At 55.4% G+C, this 11422-nt stretch overlaps 1 protein-coding gene across 4 annotated transcripts; it reads left to right on the forward strand.

The window, feature by feature from the left end:
• The first annotated feature begins 242 nt into the window (after window positions 1-242).
• On the forward strand, window positions 243-9827 carry SAMD10 (sterile alpha motif domain containing 10). 4 transcript variants are annotated; one of them, XM_085519733.1, is made up of 5 exons: window positions 243-391; window positions 4591-4781; window positions 6548-6716; window positions 8393-8533; window positions 8842-9827. In XM_085519733.1, exons 1-5 carry the CDS (start codon window positions 361-363, stop codon window positions 8904-8906), a joined length of 597 nt encoding a protein of 198 aa, XP_085375859.1. In that variant the 5' UTR covers window positions 243-360; the 3' UTR covers window positions 8907-9827. The 4 variants fall into 4 exon arrangements, with proteins under 4 accessions (XP_085375859.1, XP_085375858.1, XP_085375857.1 ...); XM_085519732.1 differs by having other exon boundaries at window positions 244-391; window positions 8799-9827; XM_085519731.1 differs by lacking the exon at window positions 243-391 and adding an exon at window positions 2618-3008 and having other exon boundaries at window positions 8799-9827.
• Window positions 9828-11422: the final 1595 nt, after the last annotated feature.

An 11422-nucleotide genomic window follows, 5' to 3' on the forward strand; every position in this document is an offset into this window, starting at 1 on the left:
GCATCATTGGGAATCAGGTGTCACCGGGAATTGGGCTCACCAAGAACTGAGCAACACCGGCGATTGGGTGGGACCATGGATTGGGCATCACTGAATGGATAGCACCAGGGACCGAGCATCACCGGAGACAGAGCATCACCGGGCAGGTATCACCGGGGATCGGGCAGCACCAGGATCAAGCAGCCCCGTGCTGGCGGCGGGGCGGTGCGGAGCGGCGGGCGGAGCGCCCGGGGGTGGCGGAGAGCGGCACCGCCCCCGGCGCGGGCACCGGGGCGGGTCCGGAGCTCCCGGTGCCGGCGGCGGCGCTGGGGGGCGCGGGGGCTCCGTCCCCGCCGGAGCGCGGCCCCTTCCGAGCGGAGGATGAGCTGCGGAGAAGCCAAGGACATGGAAGGTAGAGGCGGTGGGAAGGGGGGGGGGAGGGGGCTCAGGTGCACTGCGGGGTTCATGTCCTCCTACCCGAAATGCGGAGGTTGTATATCCGTCCTGGGGGCTGCCTCCATCACCCTCCCGTCCCCAGCTCCTCCCTCCATCCCGGTGTATATCCTGCATCCTTGGTGGAACGTCCCCTCTGTCCCTGGGCTCCATTCCTTCCATTCACAGGGTTTGCCCCCTCCATCCCTGAGGCTCTGCCCCTCCATCCCGGGGTCCATCTCCCATCCCGGTGTCCTCTCCACCCCATGAGTCTGCCCTCTATCCCCAGGATTTGTCCTCCATCCCCACATGCTGCCTCCTCCATCCCGGGGGTCTGCACCTCCATTCCTCTATGTTGTCCCCTCCATCCTGGGAAGGTGGGTGTCTGTCTGTCGATCCCAGTTTTGGGGATACCAATGAAATGGGCTACTGGGCTGGAAGGAGGGGGTGCAAGGGCAGGAGCAGTGTGCTGTGCAGGGTGGGACACCTGGGAAGAGCTCGGGGACATGGAATGGACTCTCTGCATGTAGTGTCTCTGTGCTGGTGGGCTCCTACCAGGAGACCCTGCCCTGCACACATCCCTGTCACAAGGTGATCGTGGACCCCTTGGCAGTGTCCATGTCCTCAGCAGCACAGACACCCACAATGACCCATACAGCCATGAGAAGGACATTGCCTTTTGTTCCCTTCCTCCTCCCTTCCCACTTGGCTTCGTCCCCAGCCATGTGAGGGGCTCAGGCTTTCACCTTCACAGGCAGGGAATTATGAGGAGAAGGATGGGATGGTGCTAACAGCAGCAAGGGACTGAGCCAGGTGTGCCCTAGGGAGTGACCTAAAGAGTGTGAGTTCCATAGGGTCATTGCTCTGCTTTGGGTTTGGTCCTGACCTGCTCAGGGCCAGCAGGAATTTGGGAATGTCTCAGGGCAGGACCTGGTTTGTAGGACATTGCACAAGTCCAGCTTCCAGCACCATGTACCATGGGGGTCCCAGAGAGCATTGCTGTGCCCCCTGGCTCCAGGGCTCCATGCCATCAGCAGCTCTGCCCTGCATGGTGCTGAAGCCACAGGGAAGGGACAGGGGGGACTGGGGCAATGGCAATGCCAGGCAGGATTGTGGCTCACATAGACACCACTGAAAGTGAGACAAACCCCTCAAGGAGCTGCCTTGGGAGTACAGCTGTGCTCAGTTCCCCTATCCCAGGGGTTCCTGGAGAGCTCAGCTCTCAGCCCTGTCCTCACCTTGAGGAGCAGCAGCAGCAGCAGGCTGAGCACTCCAGTGAATCCCTGCCACAAATCCCCATCTGAATGTAGGAAAATCTCTCGCACCATTTGGTGCTCAATGTCTCTTCCCCTTGGAGACACCAAACACACCGATGTGAGCTTTGTTCCCTGCAAAGCAAACATCTCTGCTGCAGTGTCACCCCTGGGAGCCCCTCTGCTCCCTATGGCAAATGCATCCCTGCAGCAGGGCAGGAATGGCAGCCATTGATGGCATCAGGGGCACAGGGCAAGCTGCTCCTCATACCTCTGTGCCACGCTCCTTGCACCATTAACACGTGAACCTGAGCTACTTGCAACTGCATCCCCTGGGGAAGCACAATAAGTGTGTGTAGGTGCAAAGTGCATTTGCAGGAGGTACCGATCCCGCTGCCCAAGGATGCACTGGCATTCAGACATCCCATCCTCAGCTTTCTGTCTCAGTGCCACATTCCTAGGAGGTTCCTGTCCATCTCACCCTCCAGTGGTGCTGCTGCTGCACTGAGCTCCTGCAGCACTTTGCAGCCAGCTCTAAAAGTGTCCAGAGGGGGAAAAATACGGAGAGACCACGTGTGGGGTGAGGGGAAGGCACGGCCATGCAGCAGCAGCATGGACCCTGCCTCCATGCCTGCCCTGTGCTACTGGAGGGGTGCCCAAAATACATGAATGCCACCGAGGGAAAAGGAACCAGCAGCAATTCCCAAGGCTGCAGGAACCCCTTCTGTGGAGCAAGGCCCATGGGCTGGTGGGGATAAAGAAAACCCCCTGTGCCCAATGGGAGCAAAGGAGCTGCACCTCCTGAGCAGGGTCCTTAAGGTCATGCTTGGCTTTGCCACGGCTTTTCCTGGTCATGACGTGCTTCCATGCCCAACTGCTCCTCACTCGGTGCCAGCTGGCCGAGCCCCCCCCGGCCCCGCCGCCGGATTAGCCGGGGGCACTCAGGGAGAGCACGGAGCATCTCTCCAAATCCAAAGGCGCTGGTGGGGATTAAGGCCCTCGGGCTGCCGCCTCGCCCGGCTGCGGCTCCGTGGGATGCTGGGCAGGGGGCTGGCAGGTTTGTGCCCCCACCCCTCCGTATGAGGGCGGCGGGGGCTGCTCAGCCCGGAGCTCCCGGATGCGGGGCGAGCGTGCGGCCGCCGTTTATTGGCAGAAGGACGGAGGCAATCAGCGGAGGCAGTCAGGTGTGGAAGAGGCATGAGGGGAGGAAGGGATGGAGCGGCGCTGGTGACAGCCGGTGCCGAGCGCTCGCTTACATCCCTCCTCCCGCCGGGATGCAGCAGGGCCGCCCGTCCCTCTGCTGCGTCGCCAGTGTCCGCGGCTCGCAGGGCGCACCTGAGCCAGGTGAGGGGGCCCGGGGCTGGGGGCCGGTACAGCATCCGGAAGGGATGGGGAGGATCGTTTTGTTTGGGAGAGAAGGATGCACTGCTGGAATGGGGATGAAAGGGGAAGATCTTCCTCTGTTCTCACCTTGCTCCAAAGAGGGTCCGTGGCTCTGGCAACAGCTCTGCCCTGCACCATGGTGAAGCCACACGGAAAGGATGGAGGAGACCGGGGTTCTGGTTTCCTTCACTGCTTATGGTGGGAACTTGAGGTCTCTGGGGCTGGGATGTGGGAGCAGAGGGCTGCAAGGCGTCCCCAGCACAGATCAGAACCCCGACTCTCCCTTCTCACTGCTGTTATGGGCTCATTTCCCCCATAGCATCCCCCCTCTCTCCCATCTGCTCTCACTGTCTCTCCTGCTTTGCCTTGAGCCGTGCTGCAAGAGGAGCAGACATACCCACATTCTGCTCCTTCATGAGCCACAATGATGGCACCGGGTGCTCTGTGGTCACCTCTGGCTAAAGGTCCCTATGGTAGCAGAGCCCTTCCGTGGGGACAGCCCTGGCACAGCTCCATCCCTGGGCACAGAGCTTCTCTGTGCATCTCCAGTCCATTTGTTTTCTGCAAATCCCCTTCTCCCCGGGCAAGACCTTGTTTTCCAAATGAGCCTGAGCGAGAGCAAAGTTTTAGGGCCAAGCTGCTGTTTCTCAGAGATGGGTTTTGAAACTAGAAGGCCAGGAGGAGGCACAGTGTGGCTGTCCACGCTGCTGGGACACGGAGCTGCTGCTCTCGGAGCATAGGTGCTCACAGTTTTGTTCAGCTCATACCCAACCATCCCCTTTTCTGGCCTCACGAGAGAAGGCTTGGGAGGCTGATCTGAAGCTGGAGCAGCACTCATGGAGCCAACTCTGACATTCCGCTTTTCACTTCCCATTTCCTACAGGATCCAACACATCCAGCCTTCAGACACATTTATTTCTGTCCTGGCTATAAATTGCACGGGCAGCACTTACATCCCACCTTCCCCTTGCATAAAGGTGTGTGGGAGAGGTGAAACCTCCTCCCCTCTGCACCCACTGGGACCAAGCAGCAGCAGATCCCCTCCAGCCCTCCCAGACCTGGGTTATTCTCAGCTGCTGGTGTTTTCCTGCTCGGCTTTAATGAGTGTTTGGGGGCAGGTGAGATGGGGAATCTGCTGCAGATCAGTGCTCATCTACAGCACTCTTCTACATGCACACCCCCAGCAGTATCTAACACCTTTTGGGGTCCACTGCAATGCAATCAAACAAAATACGATGAGCTGAGCTTACAGAAAGGACTGAATGTGGCCATGGTCACTGCAAAGGTGAGCACATTGGGGTGCTCCACACACCCCCAGCTCCAGGCCAACCTGCACCCACTGGTGTGCCCCACGTCTTCTCCAGCCCTTTGGGAACAGCTTAAGTCCAGCTGGTCCCTGAAATCCATTTTCTGATGGGCTGCTCCCCGTCAAGGGGCTGATGGAGAGATAGAGTGATAAGTCTGGGCAGCATTTGGCTAAAGGGGGTATTCAGGGGGGTCCTGGGTGCAGGGCAGACACCTCTCACCCCCTTTCCCTTTGCAGCTGCTGCCGCTGCCGCTCACTTCAGCTTCTGCCGCAGCCTCCTGGAGCACACGGTGTCAGCTGAGAACCTCAGCTACCGCCTGCAGCGCAGCCCCGGCACCAGCCTCACCTGGCACGACGGGCGCAGCCAGCGCGGGGAGGGCAGCCGTGCCATCAAACTCCTTCGGCAGCCGGGCACAGAGGGCTCACAGGTATTGCTCAGCTCCAGGATCTGGACTTTCAGTGCTGGGTTTTGTGGTTCTGGGCTGTGCAGGTTGAGCTTTGCATTGTAACTCCTCCCCGCTCAGAGCTGGAAGTTGGAAGAGATGAGCCAGAAGTGAATTCCTTGTAATGCCTTAAAAGAACAGAGGACTTTGTTATGTCTCTTAGGAGGGAAATGGTCAGAACTAGGCTAAAACTGGGAACATCATGGCACTCATGTGCAGCTATGAAGCAGTGAGGCCAAGGTTCCCAGCCACCCCTCTGGTGCTGTGCTCTGTGCTGCCATAGGGAGGAGTGGGACAGATCTTTGGTGCTTTGTAAACCCGAGCATCAAAATCATTGCAGCTTTTGGTGCTCTGTTAAGCCAGGATGCTGAGGGAGCAGCAGAACCTGGCTCCTGTGTTCATGGTGCCTGAGGGCTCGGGGCATTGCTGGGGCCCTTCAGTGGGAGCAGCACCCCCTGCGCCTCTTGTCCCCACCACCTCCATGTCCCCTTCACTCCCAATGGGGACACAGCACAGAGCAGGGCCGCTCCCCAGGCATTGCCTCCCAGTGGGGTTTGGGTGTGAGAAAGCTTCTAATTGTTCCACAAACAAGGGAAAACACCCCAGGGAGTGGAGGTGACTCCGATTGCTTGCTTTGGGTCCCTGCACTGCTGTGTGGGCTCCCCCCATCCAACCCCCACTGCTGGGCATTGCTGCTGCCTGCTTGCCTCTGTTCATGGCTGAGAGTTTATCAGAGAGACAGCACGGCTCAGCCACCCGGAAAAGCAACCCAGCATCCATTACAGGCATCCCCACGTCCTGCTGCTCCCACTGAGTGCCTGTACCCAGGGCTTAGGGCTGCACTGTGCAGGGGTACCTGCAGCACAGGAACCTGGAGCACGAATACGGCCCCCATTAGTGAATTGGAGCTCAAACAGCAAGTGGATTCGAGCACGCTTCTGGCTGGGGAAATTGCAGGTTGTCAGTCACCTCTTCCCCAGTGCCCCCGGGGTTAGTTGAGTAATAGCTGCTGGGAGCTCACCGTCATCTCTGGTATGAGGAGAGCACTCAGCAGCAGCAGGCTCAGCCCCTGCACTGCTCACTGCTGCATGGCAGTGAAGCCAGAGCCAGAACCCAGGAGCAGAAGCAGGGCCCAGGGTTGCAGCACAGGCAGCAGGATGCAGTGTGGCAGCAGGATGCAGCAGCAGGATGCAGCAAGGATAACAGGATGCAGCATAGCAGTGGGATGCAGCACGGCAGTGGGATGCAGCATGGCAGTGGGATGCAGCATAGCAGTGGGATGCAGCATGGCAGTGGGATGCAGCATTTCTCCTAGCCCTGCAACACCCCTGACCCCTCCACCCTCCACTTCCTCCCATTTGACATCACTCAGGGATGTGCCATTCATTTTAGTAACCGCGGGATGTCTGGACATCCTGTTGCACTAATTATCTCTACTCCTCTATTAGGCATGCTTAATTAGCCAATGTTCACACACAGAGGTCGGAGCTGGCACACTGCAGTCCAAGTGCTGCCGACCTTTCTGATGCCAGCAGATTCCTACCTCATCCGCTTACTGTCCAAGACAAGGGACAGGAGTTTGCCAGGAGCCAGCCTGGAAATCCAACCCCCTGCCATTGCAGCACAGAGGGAGCTGCCTGGCTCTGTACACATCTGTTCCTCTGAAGGAATCATCCCTGGAGCAGGTCCCATAGCAGGGGTTTGCTCCCTGTAGTGCTGAGCCCCACTGACACTTCCCATCTCCCTTATAGGGCCGTGGCTGTGATCACTATGGCATCTATCACACCAGCCCAACGCTGGGCAGCCTTACCAAGCCAGTGGTGCTGTGGAGCCAGCAGGATGTGTGCAAATGGCTGAAGAAGCACTGCCCGCACAACTATCTCATCTACGTGGAGGCTTTCTCCCACCACGCCATCACAGGTACTGCTGCTTCCCCCAGTGCTATGTGTTATGGCACAGAGTACCACTCAGTCCCACCACCATGAGTCCATGGCTGGGCAGAGCTCAGAGCTGCCTGGCACCCATGGAGTGTATAGTGCAGTGCACAGAGCTGCTCAATGCAGATGCTGCAAGCATCATCCTGACACTCAGTGCTCCCTTTTTGTTGGGACCAGGGATGGGCACAGTGGAGTGGGGCAGGTCTATGCACAGCCCTTTGCCCCTGAGGAATGCAAAGCCCTAATGCAAGAGCTCAGCCAGCCCTCCCGTGGGAAATAAAGGAAGCATTAGCTGGGGAACAAGGACAAAAGCTGGTTGTGAATGCCTTGTTTAATAGCCCCTGGACTGAAGGAGAGTGGCTGGATGGTGGCAGCGGCACTAATGGGTTTTGATGGGTGCCCTGTTTCCCCCATCCATCAGCCCACGTGGGGTCAGGAGAATGTGTTCTGATGTGGGAGGTGGAGTGGAGAATGGAGAAAAAGAAAGCTCCTGCCTAAAGGGACAAGGAATGTGATTGCTGGGGCCAGCACTGCTCCTGACGCTGGCACCTCGAACTGCCGTACAACAACCTCCAAATACAGGAGGACAGGGGCAGGCTTCTATTCTATTCTATTCTATTCTATTCTATTCTATTCTATTCTATTCTATTCTATTCTATTCTATTCTATTCTATTCTATTCTATTCTATTCTATTCTATTCTGTTCCTTTTCTATTCTATTCTATTCTGTTCCTTTTCTATTCTATTCTATTCTATTCTATTCTATTCTATTCTATTCTATTCTATTCTATTCTATTCTATTCTATTCTGTTCCTTTTCTATTCTATTCTCTCCTTTCTGTTTTTTTCTCTCCTTCTTCTCCTTCTCCTTCTCCTTCTCCTTCTCCTTCTCCTTCTCCTTCTCCTTCTCCTTCTCCTTCTCCTTCTCCTTCTCCTTCTCCTTCTCCTTCTCCTTCTCCTTCTCCTTCTCCTTCTCCTTCTCCTTCTCCTTCTCCTTCTCCTTCTCCTTCCTTTCTCCTTTTCTCTGTTCTATTCTATTTTCTTGTTCTAACCTACCCTGTACCATCCCATCCTATCCTACGCTATTCTGTATTCTATTCTATTCTATTCTATTCTATTCTATTCTATTCTATTCTATTCTATTCTGCTCTGCTCTGCTCTGCTCTGCTCTGCTCTGCTCTGCTCTGCTCTGTTTATCCCATCCCATCCTATCCTATCCTATCCTATCCTATCCTATCCTATCCTATCCTATCCTATCCTATCCTATCCTATCCTATCCTATCATCTTATCCTATCCTATCCTATCCTATCATCTTATCCTATCCTATCCTATCCTATCCTATCCTATCCTATCCTATCCTATCCTATCCTATCCTATCCTATCCTATCATCTTATCCTATCCTATCCTATCCTATCATCTTATCCTATCCTATCCTATCCTATCCTATCCTATCCTATCCTATCCTATCCTATCCTATCCTATCCTATCTTATCCTATCCTATCTTAGGATCTGGTCCCTTTTCTCTTCCATGTTCCCATTACATGGACACAGCTCCCCAGCTGATTTGCACATTGACACTGTCCCCAGCCACACACTCCTGATGTCCCCATGGTACCAATGGCCACTGAGCAGCTGCTGAGCTGTGCTGTGCTTACAGGTCGGGCACTGCTGCGGCTCAATGGGGAGAAGCTGCAGCGTATGGGCATTGCCCACGAGGCACAGAGGCAGGAGGTGCTGCAGCAGGTCCTGCAGCTCCAGGTGCGCGAGGAGGTCCGGAACCTGCAGCTGCTCAGCCAAGGTAGGATTGGTACAGGGAGGGGAAAGGGGAGATTGCAGCTGTGGGAACAAGGAGAGAAGTGGGTGTGTGAGATGGAGGCACCTGCCCTGCTCCCCATGCATGATGAGCTGTGTATGCGCTGTGCTGCTCAGCGGGCACAGGAATGGGTTGTGGTATGCAGCACAAAGTCCATTGGTGTCAAGGTGCACTTGGAGGGCTGGGATTCTCCCAGGTGGGCTCCCACCCTGCAGGCTATTCATTCCTTCCTCTCCCCTCCTCGTTTCAGCATCTTTTGGAAATGTCTCCTAGCTGATCCGTCTGTTTGGCAGATTGTACCAACACTGTGAACCGAGCAGCTCTGGGATGGACTGTGCATCGCAGATACGAGACCTGAGCAGCATGCTTGGAATACGAAGAGACAGCTCCCAAGCCACTCCGGGGCTTTTCTCTTTCTTCTCTCTCTTTCTTTTTTATGACTACATTTCTGTGCAGAGATGGGATGCTTTCTTCAGCAGATCGGAGGATAATTAGCAAAGCAGCCATTGGGACAGGTGGACTTTGGCCCATCTGAGCCTGATGGGAGAGACTGCAAAAAGAATCAGAGACGGGCAGGGCTGAGCAAAGTGGGCAACTCCAGCGCGGCCATTTGTGGGATAAACAGGAGCTGCACATGCAATGCTGATGCCTTTGCACATGAGTGGTGCCTGGCACTCGGAGTGGCTGGGAGAGCTGTGGGCTCTGCTGGTGTCAATGCCTTGGGGCTTCATTCTCCCTTCATACTGGGCTGTCTTCCAGTGTCCTAGGAGATAACGTTATTGACAGCAAATAAGATGACCCAACCAGGCAAAGAAATTAAAGGCAGGGCAGTCACCAGCACCTGGCTCCACTTTGTGAATTAAAAAGGGAGCTGAGTCAGCAGCAGTGGAAGCCCAGGGTTCAGCAAGTTGCAGGGGATGCTGCACAGGAGATACTCCACGTCCTTTCTCTGTCCTCATCCACATGCCTGGTTCCCTGTTCTCTGGGCTCTATTTATTCCCTCCTAGTGGTGCCCAGGCTTTGTCTGGGCTCCTTGTAGAGCTCAACCCCTCCAGGGCTTTTGCAAACTCCTGACCTTTCCAGGGGCTGTAACAGTGCCATCCGTACCAGCACTGACCCCAAATCCCAGCTGATGGTTGAGAGGAGGTGACATTTCTGGTCGCATCCCCCAGTGCCAGTGGTGCCAGGGACCCCCCAGAGCCGTGGCAGAGGGGGCACCCAGGCGGCACCACACACCACCTCCTGCCCTGCAAATAAAGTCAGACTGTTGTTTCCATTTGCTGCTTGTCCCACGATTCTATTAATTCCCTGCTCCCCAGATGGGGAAAACAAAGTGCAAGATTTCAGCCACTGGGTCAGGGAGAGGGAATATCCCAATAGTGCTGTAGGAGCACTATGGTGTGTGAATGGGAACGTCCCCTCTCCAAACATGGGGTTGCTTAGGGGCTCATTTGCAGGGACCCCACAGTCCTGGGAATTTACTGCTCATCGCTTCTTTCCTTCCTCCACATACACAGAAATCTGAATTTCCTCTTTCTCTACTGATATTGACCTTTTTAGAAATGCAGTGAAATTGGCTCTTCTCACCTCGCTAGAACTTCACAAGCAACAAAGCAGAGTGGATTTATTGAATTTTAGGAAAAAGAAAGAAAACAAGAAGGAAGAAAACCATCGCTCCTGCAGCAGCGGGGCACTGCTGGCACTCCCAGCTCATGTGCTGGAGCAAAATGCAGCGTGTGGTGCCCAATTCTGGCCAGTTCAGGGTGCAGATTTTCTCCTTGCTGTGCTGTCATGCAGAGCAGAGCCCCCATGCAGGATGTGGCCCTCTGCGAAACCTCTGCACCAGATCAGAGCCCACCATGATGCCACCCCGTCCCTAGAACTGGGCACTGGGAGAGAGTGGCAGCAGGTTGGTGGTACTGGCAGAGGGTGGCACTGGGGTGGGTGGCACTGGGTGGCTGTCCCCATAGGAGCAGGTGCCCAGCTCCAGCTCTGTGTGCCACATCCGCCCATGTCAAGCTATGATCCAGTTCCCCTTCTGCAACCAGAAATTCGCTGAGCTCATAGACCCCAAAAGCAACCCCCCCATCAGGCTGCACACCCCATTCTGCCACTGCTCTGCTATTTCTGCAGCTGGTGCTGCTGGTGAGAGCCGAGCATCCTCCAAGGCTGCACTCTGGGCAATCATCTGGCGCCCTCTAATGCCCTGTGCATCCTAAGTCCCAGCGTCTCATATCCAAAGGGGACCGAAAGGGAACCCCTGCTGGGATGCAGCCGGAGCTATTTCCTTGCTCTCGGCTATTTTCTTTGCAATAAGCAGGACAAAGAGCTATTGGGATGAAAAATAACAGCCAGCTTTTTCTTGCTTTAAGAAGGAAAAACGCAGCAATCCCTTCCCAGTGGTGGAGGCTGCTTGTAGATTGCAGCAAGGCTTTGCAAGCAAAAAAAAAACCACCGACACAGTTGCACGTAGCAAATGCATGCCTAATTTGTCCAAGTAATTACTGTGCCTGGCTTGATGATACAGATATCTTCGGAACTGAAATGCTGCTGATTGCCTCTCTGATTCAGGAAGCGATCTCCCAGCATTCACATTCATGCTTGGCTACAGACGCAGCCGCAGATATCCTTGCTGCATGCAGCTATGGGACACAGTTTGCTGATGGATGTCAGTGTCTGCTCAAGGGCCAAACTGAGGCCAGCTGGGATTTGCTGCCCTTCCCTGGTTGGTTATGTGACCCAGCTCATTAGGAGCCTGTCCTCCCATCAGTCATCTGCTGGATTATCACTCAAAACAGATCCCCATACCCAAGCACTGGTTTCCATTCCAGAGTCCTGGTTTCCATCCCAAAGCCCTGGTCACCATCCATATCC

Source organism: Coturnix japonica, chromosome 19, assembly GCF_054131305.1.
Source record: "Coturnix japonica strain WE chromosome 19, WE-NBRP24, whole genome shotgun sequence".
Classification (NCBI taxonomy): Eukaryota; Metazoa; Chordata; class Aves; order Galliformes; family Phasianidae; genus Coturnix; species Coturnix japonica.